General features: G+C 49.1%; 1 protein-coding gene across 4 annotated transcripts; it reads left to right on the forward strand.

Moving 5' to 3' along the window:
* The first annotated feature begins 685 nt into the window (after positions 1-685).
* LOC119278796 (long chain acyl-CoA synthetase 8-like) lies at positions 686-6,954 on the forward strand. 4 transcript variants are annotated; one of them, XR_005137979.1, is made up of 8 exons: positions 686-706; positions 2,902-3,241; positions 4,157-4,358; positions 4,631-4,761; positions 4,837-4,932; positions 5,045-5,251; positions 5,458-5,571; positions 6,295-6,383. XR_005137979.1 is itself a non-coding variant. In XM_037560142.1 (8 exons), exons 3-8 carry the CDS (start codon positions 4,319-4,321, stop codon positions 6,825-6,827), a joined length of 585 nt encoding a protein of 194 aa, XP_037416039.1. In that variant the 5' UTR covers positions 686-706; positions 2,902-3,241; positions 4,157-4,318; the 3' UTR covers positions 6,828-6,954. The 4 variants fall into 4 exon arrangements, 2 of the variants coding, with proteins under 2 accessions (XP_037416039.1, XP_037416040.1); XR_005137980.1 differs by having other exon boundaries at positions 5,464-5,571; XM_037560142.1 differs by lacking the exon at positions 5,458-5,571 and adding an exon at positions 6,805-6,954 and having other exon boundaries at positions 6,295-6,382.
* The last annotated feature ends 15,150 nt before the right edge of the window (positions 6,955-22,104 follow it).

The raw sequence follows: 22,104 nt of genomic DNA on the forward strand, positions 1-22,104 counted from the left end.
GGCTTCAAAGACGACGACGACGACGAAGGGGGGCATTGCTCAGTCGAGGACGACCAAACGTTGGCCCAAAGGAAGGGGAGAAGCAACTCCTGCCGCCAGAGAGTGTTGTTGCCACGTCCGCCGCCACCGCTTGTACAGATCTCTCATAGCCGCCGCCGAAGCTAAAAACAGAGGAAGTGCCTATCCTAAAGCTAGTGGTTACCGAGTAAGTGAGGGAGGGGGGGTGTGTGTGGTGAGGCTAGATTTGGCGCCATCCTGTCTCATCCAATTTCCAACTCCCGCCATCCCCACACAATTTGAGCCAGGCTCTGAGCTGCTTTAAGGTTCGTGCAAATACTTTATTTGCAATCAAACACGTTTCTAACCCAAACTCGATTTGGTTGGAGATAATACGGACAACCAAACACACCCTAAAAAAACATAGCGGGGAAGACCTGTTAACCCGCCACGCCACTCACCACCCCGTGGCCATCCCACTCACCCTCGCTACGCCGCCTCCCGGTACTGCCCTCGCCTCGCCTCCCAGCACTAGGCGGAAATCCCCCCGAGCTCCAGATGTTTCTAGAAGGTTCGAGAGGAGGGTGCCGTCTCGAGATGTCCCCGGGCTCCGCCTCCGCGGCCCCTCCCGTCGGCGCGCGCTGCGCCGTGTGCCGCGGCGTCGACTTATCCGTCCCCCACCAGGCCAACTGCTCCCACTGGTTCTGCGGTAACCACCAGCTCGCCTTTCCCCTCCTACCCCTCCGCCCGCCAGGTATGTCTCACCGGCCGCGTCCGCGCCTGGGCTGCTCCGTGCGCCGCCGCGCCCGCGCGCGCTCGATTTGGCTCCTCGATTTCGCATCGGCGGCGTATATGCTTCGTCGCGATGCGGGGCTTGCGTTCGCGTTGGGTTGAAATGTTTCGCTGCCTCTCGTTGGACGCGGGTACGGATCAGCGTTGTGGTGTGCCGATTTGAAACGGATTGCTTCGTTCCGGTAGTAGCTTAGCTATTGTGCTATTTTGGGGGAGGATTTCATGCCGGTTTGTTCGGGGACACACATTTGGCCATGGGGGGTGGCGAGCGTTTGTTCATAAATTCCATGCGGATTGTTTGGTTGGTGGTGCCTCTGCTATGCGCGCACCACCGTGGCTTGTAATTGTGATGTGGCATGTTTGGCCATTCGTAGACATTATGTTATATGTATGGACCATGCGCGCTTGTGGAACTATAGATGCTTGTCCATGTAAGTCTAATGCATTAATTCGTGCAATATGTTGGAGTCCATGGCAATGTCAGTTGCTGGTACTGGAATGCTCAATTAGGCTGCTTTGCTTACTTTGGTTTGATGCTCAACTCGGGGTTGTGTTTTGGGCTGCTGGCGAACGTTTTGGTCCTCCTGGACTATTGATGAACACAAATTCTCACTGCTGACATTGTCATTTGTTTGTGTACAGGACATTGCATCGTGGGGTTGTGGCTACATGGGTCTGTCCTGCGGCCATCCAATTTCCCTGTTTGCGTCGCCCCATAATGCTGCTGGTACCTTCCGAAGTTGCTTCCCTGCTGCGTGATGAGCCGGAAATCGCTCCTGTCATGAACCGAATTGAGCAGTACAATGGCCGTTTTGCTGGAGTACCTCACAGTATGATTCAGGTATACCTGCCATGTCTTCTGGACAGACCCTTCTACCTATACTAAGTGCCATTGCAGTCTGGATTACATCAGTGGAAAAGGCCTAAGTGCACTTGGTTAGAGATCAGTACATGATTTTTTTCCTTGTCTTCTTTCTCATATATAAATTTTGGACATTTTCAAATGAAATGTTACTTCATCTCTCAAAATATAACTAAACAGAGTTGTACTATTTTAGATTTGTTTGATGAAATACTGTTAATTTATCTAGATCAGTCTATAGAAGCAGTTCTATTATCTCCGCACACTTGTTCAGTCCAATGTCCTAAAAGTTGCAACAGTAACCCTTCGAATTTGCTTTCAAAATGAATCCAGGTATTGAGACTCAAATGTCTATCAGAGGGTAGTAGGGTACAGTTGAAACTTGGTTGTTGATATACTTCAGTCACACCTAACTAGTAGGGTACAATGCCGCGGCTTCGACATCTCCGTTCCCCACCAGGCCAACTGCTCCCACTGGTTCTGCGGTAAGTACCAGTTTGCCGCCTGCACCACCATTCCGCCCCCATCCCCCCTCTCTCCAACCGCTAGGTTTCTGCGACCGTGTTTGCGCCTGGGCTGCTGCGTGCGCCGCCGCGCGCTCGTGCGCTCGATTTGGTTCCTTGATTTCGTGTCCATGTGGCTAGCTTCATCGCGATGCGGGGCTTGCGTTCGGGTTGGCTGAAATGTTGCGCTGCGTCTCGGATACAGATACGGCGTTGTAGTGTGCAGATTCGGAGTGGATAGCTTAGCTCTGATAGTTTCTTAGCTATTGTGCTATGTTGAGGGAAGATTTGATGTCAATTTGTTGTGGGACATCTCGCTTTTGCCATGTCGCGCTTCATATTGTAGGGGTTTGCAGTTCCGATCACATTTGTTCGTAAATTCCATGTGCCTTGTGCTCATGGACATTATGTTATATTTATGGACCGTGTGCGCTTGTGGAACTTAAGAAGCTTGTCCATGTAGGTCTACTGCATTAACTCGTGCAGTGTTTGAGTCATGGCCATGTCAATTGCTGGTGCCAGATCTGCCTTGTTTTACCTGCTCAACTCTGAATGTTCTTTGTCAAAATAAATGCTCAACCTCACATGACTATACACTTATTTTCTTACTTCAGTTAGATTCTAGACTTGTTGCGGTGTCTGCGCTGCTGGTTAATTCGACTGCCGGCGGACATTTTGATCCCTAGACTCCTGATGAACAAAAGCCCCCTTCTGCTAACACTGTCGCATGTTATTGTTTGTATACAGGACATTGCGTCGTGGCGGTGTGGCTGCATGGATCTGTCCTTCGGCCATCGGATTGCTATGTTTCTTGCCGCCCCATAATTCTGCTGGTACTTTCTGAAGTTGCTTCCCTGCTGTGTGATGAACCAGAAATCGCTCCTGTCGTGAACTGGATCGAGCAGTACACTCCTGTCGTGAACTGGATCGAGCAGTACACTCCTGTCGTGAACTTGATCGAGCAGTACAATGGCCGTTTTGCTGGAGTTACTCACAGTATGATTCAGGCATACCTGCCATGTCTTCTGGATAAACGCTTCTACATTATTGAGTGCCTTGCTGTCTGGATTACATCGGTGGAAATGGCGTAAGTGCCCTTGGTTAGAGATGAGCACTTGATTTTTATATTGGCTTTGTTGCCATGTACTGTATATAGGAGGAGTGTTGGCATATTTCAAATGAAATGCTACTTCACCTCTGAAAATATAACAGAGTTGAACTCTTTTAGATTTGTTTGAGGAACTCCTATTAATTTATCTAGATCAGTCTAATGAAGCAGTTCTATTATTTTCACATACTTGCACAATACAATGTCCTAAGAGTTGCAACAGCAGCGCTTCAATTTTTTCTTAGAAATAAATCCAGTGGATAAGACTGAAATGTCTATCAGAGGCTAGTAGAGTACAATTGGAACTCAGTTGTTGATATACTGTAGTCACACCTAACTAATTGAGCTATGTCAATTATGAGAGACAATTCTTGGTAAATTGGCTTCTGCAACATTATTTGAGTTGAGAGATTATGTTACATTGTTACTCTATGCTCATATATTAATAAGACCAGATTGTCAAGACAACTATTATGTCCAGCTAGAAAGTTGCACCCATCCATGTTAGTCCGTTAACTTAATTGAAGTATATCATCATCATCATCATCATCATCATCATCATCATCATCATCATCATCATCATCATGCTGCTATATTCAAAGCCTTGAACTTTAACCGGCTGTTATACGCCGTAGAATTGCATAGTGAAACAATTTTTTAAAGTTTTTTTTTTGCTAATTTCCTCTTAGATTTGGTGCGTCCTTTTGTCTGTGCCCATGGTAGGCTGATGTATTGAAATGAAGGGAGTTCTCATGTTTTTCCTGATTTTAACTTGCTAGTTTATTGATGTGATCCAAGATAGAAAGATTTACCAGTTACAAGTGCAAACTTTCAAGAAAGAACCATGTAACTGGTGCTCCTACATCTGATATATTTTCTTATGTCGAATTTCAGACACAGGTTTCCACTTCGATTTATGATTCAAAAAACAACTTAAGAAGCTGCCTGCAGTCAGTTCAAAGTTGCATGGTCTTAAGCATGCTATCTACATTGAGGATGAACCTGTTGAGGCCACCACACTTAAACAACTGAAACACTTGACAACATTGTCTTTTAATGCGGCCAACTCTCATGTCCGTGTTCCTGGAAATTCAAGGTAATTAACCATAGCCAAAATAGTGCTGCATACCAGAATAAAATGACTGCACCGTTACATAAGAGCAAGTTATAAACACTTTAAAGTACTATTCATTCAGCTTTTCTTCTTATGTTGCTGCTTGCTACAGTTGATCATCTTTTTCCATGAAATCTTGTAGGTTCACATGTTTTTACATGAACTGTATTAATGAGTTTTGTGATGATTTTTTGGAAACTTAAAACTTCAAGACCATAATGTCTACTCTAACCTCTTTTATCAAATGGGTGCAGCTTATTTCATCGGAAAAGGCGGTTATAGGAATTCTGATTCTCCAATGCCCCGTGGAGAAGTTATCATTGGTGGTTACAGTATAACAAACGGTTATTTCAACAATGAAGCAAAAACAGATGAGGTGTATAAGGTGATTATCTCCAAATCTGCAGTCACTGAATGCATTTATGTTTTTCACTTCACGATTGTGTCGTGTGTCCCTCAGGTGGACGTGAGAGGAATATGCTGGTTTTACACTGGAGATATCGGCCAGCTCCGTCCTGATGGATGCATTGAGATCATCGACAGGGAAAAATACATAGTAAACCTCCAACATGGAGAATATATATCTCTTGGCAAGGCTTGCTTATAAATTGGGCCCAGTTATGAGCATTCTGTTTGCTGAGTAATTAACTCTCTCTCTCTCTCTGCAGTTTGAACCAGCTCTACATACAAGCAATTATGTGGATAGTATCATGGCCTATGCTGATCCATTTCATACTTACTGTGTTGCACTGGTAGTTTCACCACACCAGGCCTTGAAGAAGTGGGCTCAAAATTCAGGGATAAGCTACAAAGACATTGAGCAGCTGTGTCATAATGATCAAGCAATTAAGGAGGTCCAGCAGTCTCTATCAAAGGTTAGATTTGATCGCAAATTGATTATGTCAATGTTCCCTTCATATGATATATCACCAAACTAGGTTAGCTATCAGTTTAACCAACTTCTCTGGTGTACAAAAGCACATTTTGTACATTTGAATGGGTGCAACCAGGGTCTTAACAGTATCTGGTTTAGCTGACAATATAATACCACTGCATACTTCTGAGTTTTTGGCCATGGCAGTTGCAGATTGTAATGATGTGATGTATGCTAGTATATTGTGGTACAACCTTCTGGGGGGCAGCCAGTGGTCAGCATTCGTCACGGCCGAAGGGGAAGGATCTTAGGATAAAAACGGTTGGCATCTTGTATAATGTTAACTATTATGGTACACCTTGTATGCAGAGCCTTCTTAATTAATACCGATAGGAAAATCCAAATATTTCCCAACTGATATGGACTAGTAGAGCTGACCCTGGATCTTGGCAGTATGACAGCGATGATGACGGTGGCTGCCCCCAGGCACTGGGTCGAAGAATTAAACATTAGTTCAGTTCTTGCTTAATTAGGGCGCATAAAATACTCGTATATGTTGAAGATGTAGTCATCTAACCATCTATCCCAAAAGGCAGATCTGATAGGAAGAGAAGATATAATATATCTACCCCTCTCCCCATGCCCGACGTGGATAAATGATTGGGGAAATGCGGGGACCAAGACTTGAACCCCAAGACCTCTGGTCTGATTCCATGTTAAGATATAGTCATCTAACTGTCTATCCCAAAAGACCGATTTGATAGGAAGAGGAGATATAATATACTTAACAGTTCACAGGATATAGTTCTCTAGTTTATTCAAATTATGTAGCCGGTATGGGTGTGTGGCCTCATTTTAGCGGTTACATGGTAATCAGCCTTTTAGAAGTTCTTTCTGGAACAGGACCTCGTGAGCAGTTAGTGTCGCTGACTTAGTACAACTTTGTACTAAGTCAGCGACACTTATTTTGGGACGGAGGGAGTATGATCACTAATAAAATGCTATAATGCATGTCTGGATCTAACTCCGCCTATGTTGTCTCAGTATAGCTGGTCCCAAGTCCGGGTAAAGGAGGAGGGTTGTGATAGGCTTGGCGACCCAACGTCAAAACTCAGCCAAACATCAGTTAGTGGTAAGCAGGAATTACTCTGTTGTCTCATCCCTGTTTTCCTCCCTCGCGCCCTTAACCCATGCCGATTTCCCAGGCACCACAGCCTGCCTTACCACAGTCTACTGCACAATAGCGTGCATCTGAGTGTTTTTTTTGGGCATGTTACTGTGTTCTGTCTGGTTTCAGTTGTGGGCAACTGTGTTGCTGATAAATATGACCCTGTGGACTGAGGTTCTGCAGACTTGTAGCAAATTAGGTGCAAAACTCAAGCTTTATGATTGAAACGAAGATATTGCATTGTCCTAAGCTATGTTCTGTATTATTGTTCATGATAACAATATCCTATTTAAGTACTCTTCATGCCAGCAGCAGATTCACAATTCACCTGCCCTGTTTGCAGTGCTCTTGTCTGTTGTCTAATGCAATGTGTTCCAACTGTGCAGGGCACAAAAGCAGAAAGGCTTGAGAAGTTCGAAATACCTGCTAAGATCGTCTTTTGCCTGAATGTTGGACGAGTCTGGCTTGTGACTAAGAGGGAGAAGCTAAAGACTAAATTTCAAGATGATCTGAAGAAGCTCGATCACTGACCTGCAATTCACGGTAACTCCTTTCTCGAACTGTCTTTCGCCATCCGTTTGCCCTGTTTGCCGTCACCCCATAAATCTGCTGGTACCTTCTAAAGTTGCTTCCCTGCTGCGTGATGAACCAGAAATCGCTTCTGTTGTGAACCGGATTGAGCAGTACAGTGGGTGTTTTGCTGGAGGTCCTCACAGTATGATTCAGGTAAACCTGCCATGTTTTCTAGATAAACCCTTCTATGTATGTTGAGTGCCATGAAGTCTGGATTACATCAGTGGAAAAGGCCTAAGTGGCCTTGGTTAGAGACCATTACATGATATTTTTCTTGACATCTTTGTCATGTTGGTAGGAGCTAGGGTTCTACCGGGTCTAGGCCGGAGATTGTAGGGGAAGGAGGGAGTAGGGCGCGGGTGAGCACGCGTCCGCCGGCGGCTGGGCGCCGTCGTGCGCGTGGAGGAGGCGGCGGTGGTGAGAGGAGGCGGCTAGGGTTTAGGGTTCCGGCTCCTCTGGGAGCCGGGCAATAGAATTGTCTTATTGCTTAATCTGAAAAAGAGTCTTACAGCTTGTTTATATAACCACGAAAATAAGATAACTTGTGGGCTAAGCCCCTAACTAAACCTGCCCGGTGGGCCTCCTACGGGTATAAGTTACCCCGGTCATAACATCTCTCCCCGCCTGCGCAAACAACTCGTCCTCGAGCTGGAAGTCTGGGTAGTGTTGGCGGAACTCGTCGCGCTGCTCCCAAGTAGCCTCCTCCTCCGGAAGGCCAGCCCACTGGATCAACACGTACCACACCCTGCGACGTAGCTGGGCCTGCAACACCTTCTCGGGTCCCGGAAGGAGGCGCCCATCAGAGGTCGGAGGAAGCGCGGGGGTGGCCGCCGGGGGCTCCCCACGAAAGGGCTTTAGCAGCCCCACATGGAAGACGTCCTGGATGCGAGCATCGGCCGGAAGCTGAAGGCGGTAGGTCACCTTCTCGATGCGCTCCAAGATGGCAAAGGGCCCGGCGTAGTGAGGGCCCAGCTTGCGCTTCGCGCATGGGTCTAGGGACTGCGTAGAGCGGTGAAGAAGACGCAACCACACCCAATCGCCCACCACGAACTCAGCCTCGCGATGGTGGCAGTCGTAGTAGTGCTTGGCCAGCTGCTGGGCCTGAATGAGGCGCTGCCGGACCTCCGCAAGCATCTCGTCGCGGCTGCGAAGAAGATCGCCCGCCGCCTCCGTCCGAGCCGTCGCCGGGTCAACCGGTAGGTGGGCGGAGGGGGGCGGCCGTAGACCACTTCAAATGGCGTGGCGCGCAGGGTGGAGTGATAGGAGGTGTTGTAGCAGTACTCTGCCCACGCGAACCAATCCACCCAAGCGCGAGGACGATCACCTGTGATACAACGTAAGTACATGGCAATCACCTTGTTGACGACCTCGGACTGGCCGTCCGTCTAAGGATGGAAGGCCGTGCTCAGGCGGAGCTTCACGCCCGCCAACCAGAAGAGATCGCGCCAGACATGCTCGTGAACACCGGGTCCCGATCGCTGACGATCGAAGCGGGAAACCCGTGGAGGCGGACGATGCTGTCGAAGAAGGCATGGGCCATGGACGCGTTAGTGTAGGGATGGCCGAGCGCGATGAAGTGAGCATACTTGGAGAAGCGGTCGACCACCGTGAGGATGACGGACTTGCTGCCCACCTTGGGGAGGCCCTTGATGAAGTCCATGGAGATATCCGCCCAGACCTGAGACGACACCTCCAAGGGCTGTAGTAGACCAGCCAGCCATAGTATCTCTGTCTTGTTGCGCTGGCATGTCACACAAGACCGCACCCAGTCCCGGACCAGGGCCCGATCACCGGGGATATAGAAGTCGGTGCGGAGACGATGTAGGGTTTTCTGCACACCCTCGTGGCCGGCCGAGTGGGCCAGCAGCAGAACCTGATGACGGAGGTCGTCGTGCGTTGGCACGAAGATACGGCGCCCATGCAGGAGGAGGCCATCGGCGAGGTGCCACGGCTCCTCCAGGTTGCCCGCAGCAAGCCTCTGCAGAAGGAGCAGAGCGTCCGGCGCGGCCGCGGTGGTTCGTCGGATGTCGGCGAAGAGGGCGAAAGAGGGCCCTGTGCGGATGCATAGCATCGCCCCCTCGGAGTCGCCGACGGTGGGGTCGTGGTCCGCGTCGCGGCCAGGGCGTCGGCCACATTGTTAAGGCCGCCCGGACGATACTCGACGGTGAAGTCAAAGCCAAAGAGCTTGCTGATCCACTGATGCTGCGGCACGGTAGACAACCTCTGGTCCAATAAGAACTTGAGGCTGTAGTCATCCGTGCGAATCCGGAACGAGCGCACAACCTGCACCAAGCCAATGAGCTCCTGCTCATAAGCCGCAAGCTTAAGATGGCGCGCGACGAAGACCATGTTGAAGAAGGCGAGAGGGCCATCGCCCTGATGAAGGACGGAGATGAACCCCGGACCAGAGGCGTCGCAGTCCACCACAAACGGGCGGTGGAAATCCGTCATCTGAAGAACGGGCCCCGTCGTGAGGGCCTCCTTGAGGGCCTCGAACGCCGCCGTCGCCTCATCCCAGGCAAAGGCGTCGCGGCGCAGCAGACGCGTGAGCGGTGACGCGATGAGGCCGAACTCCCGGATAAATTTCCGGTAGTACCCCGCGAGGCCCAGGAAGCCGCGAAGAGCCCGCGGTGAGTTCGGTGTCGGCTAGGCCGCGACGGCCGCCACCTTGTCGGCGTCCATAGCAACCCCCTCGGCCGAGATGACGTGGTCGACGTAGGCGACTGAAGGCGTCCCGAACGAGCACTTCGAGCGCTTAAGATGAAGATGGTGTGCCCGAAGCTCGTTGAAGATGATGGCGACGTGTTGAAGGTGCTTCGCCCACGAGGCGTTGTAGATAAGAATGTCATCGAAGAAAACGAGCACAAACCGACGCAAGTAGGGGTGGAGGACGTCGTTCATCAGAGCCTGGAAGGTCGCCGGGGTGTTGGAGAGGCCAAAAGGCATCACCAAGAACTTGAAGTGGCCGTGATGAGTTTGAAACGCCATCTTGGCGACATCGTCCGGGTGCATCCGCACCTGGTGGTAGCCCGATCGGAGGTCGAGCTTGGTGAAGAAACGCGCCCCATGGAGCTCGTCCAGGAGCTCGTCGACCACCAGAATAGGAAACTTGTCCTTGAGCGTCAAGGCATTAAGAGCGCGGTAGTCGATGCAGAAGCGCCACGTGTCGTCCGACTTGCGGGCAAGGAGGACCGGCGCCGAAAACGGCGACGTGGAAATCCGGATGATGCCCAAGGCGAGCATGAGCACGCACTGCCGCTCCAGCTCGTTCTTCTGCAACTGGGGATAGCGGTAGGGGCGCACTGCAACTGGCGCCGTGCCCGGCAGGAGATGAATGCAGTGATCATACACCCGGGCTGGCGCAAGGCCCTGAGGCTCGTCGAAGAGGTCGCGGTGCTGCTGCAGGAGGTGATCCAGCAAGGGATGCTCGAGCTCGGTGGCAGCCGCGGCCAACTGAAGCTGCGGCGTCGCCGGAGAGGCGCCACCCACACCCTCCCACCGGACGCGGCGACCCTGGCGCCAGAAGGTCATCGTCAGGGCGTCGAAAATCCAGAGGATGGGACCAAGGGTCCGCAAGAAGTCGACGCTGAGAATGAAGTCGAAACAGCCCAAGTCGATGCCCGCGCACGTGATGGTGAAGTGCTCGTCGCCGATAGTGATGGGCACGTTCCGTGCCAGCCCATGACACCGGAGGCGGTCGCCGTTAGCCATCGTGACTTGAAGTTGCTCCCCGCCCGTCGGTTGAAGCCCTAAGCGGCGCATGGTAGCCTCAGGCAGGAAGTTATGTGTGGAGTCCGTATCCAAGAGGACCACCAGGCGCTCGCCGTGAATCATCACCGGCAAGAGCATGAGGGGAGGAGACCATCTCCCATTAGTATGCACTCTGGAGGAAACATATGCTGATTTAATTTGGGTTCATTCAGTAGCAAGTGCACTGGCTCTTCTAGCCACTTCCTTTGGATTTTGCACAGGTTCACCTCTAGAGGCAGAATTTCTCTCCCGCCACAGCTCATATAACATTCTAATCTACTATATCTAAATAGAGGACCCCCACTACTAGGAATTCTCTAGCTTCTCCTTAAGCCACATCACCTCAATTAGTTTTAACCATTGATTCAAGGCACGCATGATAGATATCCATGCGATTTGCAACCTTACTGGATTAAGGGGAGGTCATCCGTTGATAAAACCTGGAAGAGGTTCAACATCCAACTCATCTGGTCTCGTCCTTCTCTGCTCTTTTCAGAAAGTAGTGGCCATTTTTTGTTCCAGAGATGCTCCAGCTCCAACCAAGCTTCCTTCACATAACAGCAATCCCAAAAGTAATGTATGAAAGATTATTCGCTGCAGCAGTAGGGGCATTTTACATTGAGCTTAATCTTTCTTCTAGCCAACTCGGCTCCGATCGCCACACTCCGATGGGCAACCTGCCATGCATGGATCTTCATTTTACCCGGGACATCACAACTCCATAAATTAAGCCATCCCTTGTGTGCATAAGATGAAGATCCACCCTTCCTGGCCAAATGTACCACCAAATCATTAAACCTCCTACCTTTGTATGCAGATTTGACAGAGAAAATACCATTAGATGTGTAATTCCACGCTAGGTAGTCATTTCCTGCCCAATTCCCCATCCCTGTCCAGTTCCACGCTCGGTAGTCATCTCCTGCAGTTTTTTGCGGCTTTAAGAAAACTAATGTGCTTGAAATATCTAGCTTTTAACACTCTTGCAGACAGAGTATCAGGGCATGTTAGCATTCTCCATCCCTGTCTAGCCAACAGTACCTGGTTAAAGGCCTCCATTTCTCTGAAGCCTACACCGCCCAAACATTTATGCCTTGCCATCTTCTCCCAGTTGATCCAGTGAACCTTCTGTTGTCCCTTGCTTGATCCCCACCAAAATTTGGACATAACAAAGGTGAGTTGTTTACAAATAGATTTGGTGAAGGCAAAACTACTCATTGTATATGCTGGGACGGCTTGCAGGATCGACTTCACTAATATATCCTTCCCCGCTTTCGATAGTCGTTGACCTTTGCAACCTTGGACTTTATTCGATGCCCTTTCTAGGACGTGTCTAAATGCTCCATGTTTTGATCTACCAACCATGGTAGGCAATCCAAGATACTTTTCGTTGAGGGCTTCGCATCCCACCCCACTCACTTCTTTCAATATGGTTTTGACTCTTCTTGCGCGCTAGGTCCAAAGAAAATGGAGGATTTCTACAGGTTAACCCGCTGACCCAGAGCTCGCCTCATACCTCTGTAAAGCTGTTCTTAATCTTAGCAGGCTTTCTTGAGTTGCTTCTAGGAAAACTAGGCTGTCATTGGCAAAGAGAAGATGAGTAACATGGGGGCCTTGAGAACCAAATTTAGTACCGTTAATCCTCCTCGCTTCCTGTTCCTGCTTTAGCAGCCCTGAAAACCCTCAACACATAGGATAGACATAGGGGGAAATTGGACCCCCTGCCTCAAGATGGAACAAAGCGCTCCGAAAAACCTCCATTTTCTTCCATCTTCATGAATGTACATATCCATATGGTACTGAGAGAAAGGTTTGAGTTCAACCTCAATTTCACCTCTTCACCAGAGAGCCAAACCTCCACTTCTTCAATTACAGCTCACTGCTACGCCATTAAAAAAGCCTAAACTCCATCTCAACTTCTTGACAGTAGGTGCTCGCTTTTTTGTTTCACAGAAAGTTCTACTGTTGAGGTCAACCCCAAACCCCGATAGTTCCACACTAGGACTTTCATGGCGTCCGGCGGGCCTACTCATATACAACAGGCTCCATTGATTTACCAGAATCGGGTTAACAGTCTCTCCTTCCACCATCTCTTCTCTCCCTCCCCCTTCCCCCATGCCGACCATGGCCGCCGATCTCCGCCGCTGGCGACGCGGGCTGACGCCGATGCGTCGGGGACGGTGGTCGTGGGGCGTGTTCATGTATCGCTCAGCTCGTCCCGTGTACCACAGAGGACTTCCGACCCTGGGGTACTCAGGCTTGCACCCTGGACACGCACCATGGCGGGACCAGGTGGTGGGGCGAGCCCGGTCCAGGTGGGTCCGCCTGCTACAAAGCACGCGGCTAGGGTTACGGAGGGGATAAATCTTATACCAGAAAGATAACAAATGCAAACCAGAACAAGATAATCTAAATTGGTTGTCATCATATAACAAAAATTCATCACTTGTCGAGCAACCACAGACAACTTCCTGCTTGCATTTGGTCTTCTCAGCATTTAGCCGGCTCTTTTTGTATCTTATACCAAATCCAAGTTCCCATGAATTAAGGTTGTAGAAATCATAAGCCACCCCGAGTCAAGCCAATCTCAGGTTCCATCACATTAGTACCTAGCTTATCAGCATACCTGCAGATCGTCTTCATTTGCGTGCCAACTCGATCTGGGCATGGCCCCCTGTCTGGTGGATGTTTCCAACTCTGACCCTGGTTGGCAACAGTAAATTCACTAAGGAGTAAGGATTTTACAAATTGTTTGGAAATAATGTTTGGACTGCTATGCTGTATTCAATTTTTATCAATTCTTATAACTAGACATCTTCAACCACAATCATGCCATTCAATCATTTTTGTTTTATGACAATCGCAATTTTGATAATTCAGACAGTCAACCAATTGCACCAAAAAAATATGTTTCAGGAATATGGAGGGTACCGACGAACAAAATTCAATGAAATTTTGTTACCTTCCACCCCAATTGCACAAAAAAATATGTTTCAGGAATATGGAGGGTATCGACGAACAAAATTCAATGAATCCCGACTCTCTCCTTAGTCCGTAGTTAGAGATTCCATGGTTGGCTGCTTTTTCCTCTGGGCGTCAACCTGCTCAATCATATCTGCGTTATCTCCTGCACTCTCACTATAATCAAAAACAGTACCCCCCTCCCCCCCGGCATCAATACTAGTTTGCTCGCCGTATGCAGCACTAATGAGCTGGCCTCCTCCACACTTACAACTGAACCCCCAACCACCACTAATGCCTGCATCATATATTCCCCATCTAGATCTGCCTCCAGAATGAACTTCCGCTGGACCTTCACCTTGGACCATTTCCATTAAAATGGAAACACTGCATGCCTCATCCATGAAAATAGGTAACCTTTAATGGAGTTCATCAACAAATCAAAGCTGCAATGCGCTAGATCGAATGCTTTAACCTCCGGTTGCAGCTTGGGGAGATAAATCTAGATTTACCTGGCCACTGGGGTGACTAGGAAGTCCGTTGCCATGACCAAGGCGTCTTCATGATCTATGCACCGGCGGCGCTCCCTGCAGTAGTGCTTCGACGTCGTAGCTCCCCATTGCCGCCACCTAGCTCCTCACTGCCTTACCTAGAGCAACACCACTCCTCCCTTGATAAAAGAATATGCTTACCGCTGCCACAGGAAACAGAAGATGAGAACTACTGCACACGACGACCCACCACGCATCCATTTTTTGACCTTACACGTGGGCCATGCAAACGGACCACATCGTCCCAACCAGACGCCTATTCAGAGTACAGGAGCGTCATCGTGCGTTAGCGAGCCAACGTGCGTCGTCTCAGCCGCTAACAACCGTTTCCAGTGTATGGCTCATTTTCACATCTCGATGCATATCTGGATGGCTCAGATTCCGGGTGCAGCTGCACCCGGGAGCCAAAACAACCCCCCCCCCCTCAATTGATTCCGGGTGCAGCTGCACCCGGAAGCAGTTTTGCCACTATTTTGGAAGCCTTGCCCACTTTTACCATTTTATCCAGATAATGGTTTGATTCTTCGATAATCAGGGATCATCCCTCGGTTCCATTTTCATTAAGAAAAATGAACCACCAAGTACCACACTGACAACTCGAAAACAAGGAAGCAGCAACTTACACACAGGTTGAAAAGAAAAACTAACAACGCTGTAAAGGTTTGCCCAAAACACCACGACCACTTCCAGTAACACATGCCATTTGGTCACCAGCCAGAAAATACAACATGGATAACACTCTCTTCCTGTGGATTTTGCTTCATATATTCGAGAGTGCTCCTCCCTCCATGTGCTGAATTTCCCACTATGGCCTTCAGGAAATCTGAATCAAACCAACACTTGTAGCTGATCAGGCTCAGTCTGGCTCCAGAGCAAATCGCTCCTCCATCTCCATAGCAGGCTCAGAAATTCCATCAGATGCCCTCCCTATAGATCCTTGAACTGTTTGTCCAATCTCTTAGGTAACGAGAGACTAGACCTAATACCTGTTTCAAAGAAATCCAAGTGCATCTATTAAAGACTGTTTAATTCCTAAAGTTCCAAAGCCACCACAAGATTGTAGATGTAATCACATTCATGTAAGAACCTCTTCTCACACAACCACAACTTAGCAACAAATTCAAATGTCTGAATAGAGATATCAAACATGATTTCAACTTCAGCCCAAACTAGCCTAGCTACAATGCACTCAAAGAATAAATGATGCATTGACTCATCTCAGTGCAGTGAACATATTCAAGAGGCTTAGCAATGCCAAGTTTCTTAAGGTTGTCACATGTCATAATCTTATTTTGAGAGAGCAACCCAAGAAAACCCTGAATCCTGGGAGGCACCTTGATACTCCACACTGCAGGCAAATATATAGGTTGCATTCTACAACATATAAGGACTTAGTAGAGTATACCCCTTTAGATTCATACTGACAAAACAAAGAATCTTCACATTGAGTAAAGGTAGTGAGCTTAAGAAAATTAACTAAGTCAAACCACTATATCATCAGTTCACCAGAGAAAGTTCTCCTAAAAGTACACCTGAGTTCCTGACCATCTCACACTTCAGCATTAGTCGGGACGTTCATCCTCGAAGGCGTGATGATTCGCTTCGCTGTCTGGACAGTTCACTCCGATCGCGAGATAATCGACCACACAGGCGAGATGAGCAGCCTTGCAGACGTGAAGACCCGCCTCGGCGCAGTGAGGACTCCCCGAGGTGGAGGGTGGGTCCCCACAACATTGGGATGATCATCCCCGCGACAAACGTGGAATCCTGGCTCAAAGACGAGTGATTGAGGTCGGGCGGCTCACCACGCAGATGAACGCGACAGGCCGAGTGGATCAGGATCCTCGGGCTCATTGTGTTTTAGTTGGCGAATCCGGCCAACCCCTTTTCCCGAGTCCTTCTAGATGGTTCAGGGCATTGGGAAGTATAACGACAATATCAAGCCAGAGACATGGCTGGCCGACTACCTTGTTGCTGTCCAGATCGAAGGAGGCAATGAGACTGTAGCCATGCACAACCTATCCCTCTACTTGGAGGGGTCGGCCAGAGCCTGGTTGAACAATCTGCCAGAGGATAGCATCCATAGCTGGAGGGAATTTGAAGAAGTCGTCTTCAAGAACTTTGAGGGCACTTACAAGCGTCCCGGAGGATACCATGAGTTGATGCTATGCATCCAGCAGCCCAATGAATACACTCGAGAGTATATTCAAAGGTGACTCAGCTCCGCAATTCCATGGAAGGCGTGAGTGAGGACAGAGCAATCCTTGATTTTCAGCAGGGAGTGAGGTATAAACACCTTTAATTGAAGCTGGGTAGGACTGAGCTTACCTCCATGCGCCAGTTGATGGACATAGCCAACTGGTACGCAAACGGAGAAGAGGACGACAAGATCAGGTGGGGCGGGTACAGCGGGCAGTTGGAGGCTCAGAAAGGACAGAACAATCAGAATAAACGGGGCGGAATGAATAAATGTCGACAACTGGATAATGATGGTGTTAGTGGAGCCGATTTGGTCGCAACAGCCGGCCAAAGTAAAAGGGGGCCGGTTAGAAGGAGGAATGGGCTCTCGGAAGAAAGTCTTCATCGATGACATTCTGGATAAGCCCTCTTGCCTCCACAGTAACGAGGAATATGGTCTGGCAAAGAATACACTTAGACAGTGTGGGGCTCTCAAGAGGATGCAATTGAAGAAGGAAAAAGAAGCCTCTGACGAAGGCGGCAACAGAGAGGGGGATGACATAGCAGATGGATATCCTGGCGAAAAGGCCATCCTGCTGATCTTCGCAGGCCATGGAGATCAAATGAGTGCGAAAAGTGCGCAGTCGGGAGGTCAACATGGCAGCTCCGGTTGTCCCCAACTACCTGAACTAGTGGAAAAACGCCCATTACCTTCGATCGCAAAACATTAGGCACATGTGCCTCATCCCGGACGCTCGGTTCTCGTGGTTGATCCACTCGTTAATGGGATCCGACTGCGTAATGTGTTGATGGACATAGGAGCCGGATTGAACATTCTATACGCAAGTACAATGCACAAGATGGGGATTCCTCGGTCAAAGCTTAATCCGACGGGGATGACCTTTCATGGTGGTGGTTCTTGGCATGTGAGCCAAACAACTAGCACAAATTGCCTTGTCAGTCGTGTTCGGTGACGACAAGAATTACCGCAAAGAGTCCATGTCCTTCGTGGTTCTTGACTTCAAGAGTGAGTATCACGCCATCTTTGATCAGCTGGCGTACGCGAAGTTCATGGCCCGTCCATGCTAACGTGTACTTGAAACTCAAAATGTCAGGCCCTATGGGCGTGATAACCATCTCTCGGGTGACTTGAAGCGTGCAGAATAAATCGTGAATCTAAACGCCAACATGACAGATGCGAGCATCGTGGAGGTAGAGTTTGCTGCATATAAAGCTGAAGTTGATTTGACTAAGATGCCTCAGGAAAAGAAGTAGACTCCCGAGTCAGCCTTCTAGTCGGCAACCGGCGCGAAGAAAATTCAAGTGTACTACCCTTCCAAGACCACACAGATTGCAGATGACCTGGAGCCTAAATAGGAAAGCGAGCTCGTCAGCTTCTTGCGTGAGAATTGGGACATTTTGCATGGCAGCCATCTAATATGCCTGGAATCCCAAGGGAGCTGGCTGAGCACCGACTGAATATGATCCCAGGAGCGAAGCTGGTCAAGCAGACTCTTTCGCCGATTCGCTCATCTCAAGCGCGAAGCACTCGACATGGAGATCGCGAAGCTGCTAAAGGCAGGGTTTATTCGCGAAGTTGACACTCGGAATGGGAAGTGAATCCAGTCATCATTCCAAAGAAGAATGGAACATGGCGCACCTGTGTGGATTACAAGGATGTTAACCGAGTATGTCCCAAGGATCATTTTCCCTTGCCACACATCGATCAGATCATGGACTCCACAACCGGGTGTGAAAGATTGTGACTTCTAGATGCCTACTCTGGCCATCATCAGATCAAGTTAAAGGAGTCGAACCAACCTAAGACTGTCTTCATCACCCCATCCGGAGTCTTTTGTTATATCATGCCATTTAGTCTGAAGAATGCTGGGGCCACTTACCAGTGTACCATCCAGACTTGCTTACATAAGCAAATACCACACAATGTTCAGGCCTATGTCAATGACATTGTTGTTCAATCGGCCAAGGGATCCGATCTCTTGAATGATCTTGCTGAGACGTTTGCTAACCTTAGAAGGTACATCTGACTGAATCCTAACAATCCTAACAAGTGTGTGTTTGGAGTTCCTGCAGGGATGCTTCTTGGTTTCCTCGTGTCCACAGAGGGATGGAGGCAAACCCGCAGAAGATTGACTCCAGAATATGAAGAATCCAAAGGAATTGAAGGATGTCCAGAAACTGACCGAGTGTTTAGCTGCACTCAGTCGGTTCATTTCCAGACTCGGGTAGAAGGCTCTTCCTCTCTACCATGAAAAAATCGGACTCTTTCAGCTAGACCTAGAGGCCAAGTCGGCTTTTGACGATTTGAAACGACTGCTATCCAAGCGGTTAGTACTTGCATCTCCAAGGGAGTTGGAGCCCATGCTCCTTTACCTCGCCGCCACCGACCGAGTGGCTAGCGTGGTCCTCACTGTTGAAAGAGAAGAAGGCATGGCGTAGAAAATACATCGGCCTGTATACTGTCTTAGCGAGGTCCTCACTGAGTCAAAACAGAGATACCCACACTACCATAAGCTTGTTTATGGAGTTTCCAGGCAGCACGAAAGCTGGCTCATTATTTCCAGGAGCATCAGAATCCGATCACACTGGTCAGCTCAGCAGTGCGCTCTGATGTCATTAACAATCGGAACGCCATCGGTCGAGTGGCCAAGTGGGCAATTGAGCTGCCGCTACATGATCTTCAGTACTACCGACATCCTGGTTTATTGGTTCTCATTGTATTTTGTGCCCAAATTTGATCATAGATTTAACTGCAAAAATATTAAGAGTGTGGTTTTTTGTAGCTCAGGCTACATGGTACCCCTTATCTTTGCTATCCATTTATGCATCGTGATTCGTGCAGACACATTTGTCTTTTTTGTTTCTCTCAAACGACACAACATATAAACTTCAAATTTTGCAGAACAACAATGTATTCTAACTACAATTTGGGAAAAAACTTTCAGATTTTTTCATGCATTTTAAATACTTGTAATAATATTTTATTCAAAGAAAATCTCATTTTGTATATTTATATCAGACCGAAAAATCTGAATGTTTTTTCACACATTGATGTTCTAATGTTTGTTCGATCTGCAAAGTTTGAAGTTCATATGTTGTTTCATTTTAGAGAAACAAAAAAGAGAAATCTTGTTGTTGTTAGTTAGTTGGAGAGTACGGATCTCAAAGCAAGGCTGGGGGGTTGAGGATAAGAGGTTCCATGTAGCCTGAGCTACAAAGGAACTTTGTGAAATATTAATGCATGTTATCAAAATTATATCGTTGGATTCGTATTTGAACTTAGTTTCCAGTGATACTATTTTTTGTGACATGTATTAAAATTTTGTTAACTAAAGCCATATTCAAAATTTGGCACAAAATACTAAGGGGACCAATAAACTAGGACGGAGGTAGTATGAGCCAAGAAAAGCAATCAAGTCATAGGCACTCGCTGATTTCGTGGAGTGGATAGAATCCTAAGATCCTCCCAGCCAGCAACACTCGGATCATTGGATCATGTATACTTTGACGGATAAAAAATGTTGGCCGTGGCAGGAGCCAGAGTTGTCCTTATTTCGACCAAGGGTGATAAGCTAAGTTATGTCCTGCTGATCCATTTCACGTCATCTAACAATGCAGCGGAGCGTGAAGCCTTGCTACATGGACTCTGAATGGCAATCTCACTCGTAATTACCCGCCTAACGGTCTGTGGCGACTCAGATCTCGTCGTGCAATAGGTGATGGAGTGGGATGTCAGGAGCAAATCGATGACTGCTTACTGTGTGGCCGTCTGAAAGCTGGAAGGAAAATCTGAAGGGTTGGAGGTAGTGCACATCCTGAGAACAAAGAACGAAGCGGTCGACACATTGGGCAAATTGGGCTCCACTCGAAAGGCGGTTCCACCTGGAGTCTTTCTAGAACACATGCATGAGCCAACCATGCTAGAAAATCCGTACATCAAATAATGCAGATCAAAGGCGTACACAATTATCCAAGAAGAGCTGTACAAAGTGAGTCCGACTAGCGTCAAGCAACATTGCATCTCTCGGGAAGAAGGATGGCAATTCCTGGCGGATGTTCACTCGGGCACCTGCAGGCACGAGCCGGCTTCTTTTGGCCGACTATCACGCTAATGCCAAAGAGCTTGTTTGCAAGTGTGTCCCATGCCTGATGTATGCCCGACAACCACGTATGCTGGCTTTCGAGCTGAAGACAATCCCACTCGTATGACCATTCGCGACTTGGGGCTTGGACATGCTTGGGCCGTTCCAAACTACACCAGATAGCTTCACCCATCTACTAGTGGCGGTCGATAATTTTGCCAAGTGGATCAAACCAAAACCAGTGACCAAGCTTGACTCATCCACTGCAATCAACTTCATGAGAGGAATCATGTTTCGATTAGGCATACCCCATGACATCATCATTGATAATGGTACAAACTTTGCGTTGGAAGAGTTCAAGGAATTCTGCTAGACTGAAGGCATTCGAGTGCATTTTGCGTTTGTCGCACATCCTCAGTCAAATGTAGAGGTAGAGCGCTCCAACGGCTTGATCCTTAGGGGATACGGCCACGCCTACTCATTACGCTTGAGAGCAGTCGGAGCATGGGTCGGGGAACTCCCCTCAGTGCTATGGAGCCTGCACACGACTCCAAATAAATCCATTCAATTCACACCCAACTTCATGGTGTATGGAGCGGAGGCATTGCTCCATAACTCGCCTCGAGTATTGGTGTACACAGAGGCCGAAGTGGAAGAAGCACGCCAGGACGGGCTTGACCTTTTGGAAGAAGCTCAAGAGCTCGCCCTTGCTCGCTCCGCTATTTATGAACAGACGTTGCGAAGGTATCACAGTCAGAACGTATGTGGACGAACCTTTGCAGTCGGGGACCTAGTCTGTTATGACCGGCCAGGTCTATGGCCGCCGTAGGCCCACTGGGCGGGCTTAAGGCCCAAGTTATCTTAGGTTTCCAAGTTATCTTAGGTTTATTTTCAGATTATGGTTATATATACAAGTTGTAAGACTATTTTGAGAATCAAGCAATAAGACTATTCTATTGCCCGGCTCCCAGAGGAGCCGGAACCCTAACCCTAGCCGTCTCTCTCCTGCGCCGCCGCCGCTCAGCCGCAAGGACAGCGCCTCGACGCCGGCCGCCGCGCTCTAGCCCTCGCCCAGCTCCCTCCTCCCCCTACAATCTCCGCCCTAGAATCCTAGCCCGTAACACCTTGGTATCAGCCAGCTCTGGTTCGACCATGTCATCCTCACCACCATCGCCACCGCTGCCCGTGACCACCACCGCCGCCGCATCCACAACCACCACCACCGCCGCATCAGCGCCCCTCGCCACGGGGCTGCTTGTCCTTCCGTCCGCGCCGCTGGATCTCATCCCCGGCGCGTCCACCGGCCATCCGCCGGCCCCCACCACCACTACGCCGCCGTCGACATCAACCCTACCGGCCACCTACACCCCGGAGGCCATGGCAGGGGTCCTCAACGACTTGGTCGTCGCGGTCCAGGGCATCAGGCTCTTCCTGGCCAGCCTGTACGGGCCGCCACAGCCGCCCCCGCCGCCTGCGCCCTCCGGGCCACCGGCACTCCCGTGGTACTCGGTGCCCGCTGCGCTCGCCGGCGGCTACCCGGCGCTCCAGCAGCCGGCCGCTCCAGCACCGGCCT

Source organism: Triticum dicoccoides, chromosome 3B (assembly GCF_002162155.2).
Source record: "Triticum dicoccoides isolate Atlit2015 ecotype Zavitan chromosome 3B, WEW_v2.0, whole genome shotgun sequence".
Lineage (NCBI taxonomy): Eukaryota > Viridiplantae > Streptophyta > Magnoliopsida > Poales > Poaceae > Triticum > Triticum dicoccoides.

Bases quoted from the DNA above. Each gene is read 5' to 3' on its own strand.
- LOC119278796 (XM_037560142.1), top strand. From the start codon at position 4,319: ATGCGGCCAACTCTCATGTCCGTGTTCCTGGAAATTCAAG. The intron at 4,762-4,836 runs GTGATTATCTCC...TGTGTCCCTCAG, and splicing joins AAACAGATGAGGTGTATAAG to GTGGACGTGAGAGGAATATG. The intron at 6,383-6,804 runs GTAAGCAGGAAT...CCAACTGTGCAG, and splicing joins CAGCCAAACATCAGTTAGTG to GGCACAAAAGCAGAAAGGCT.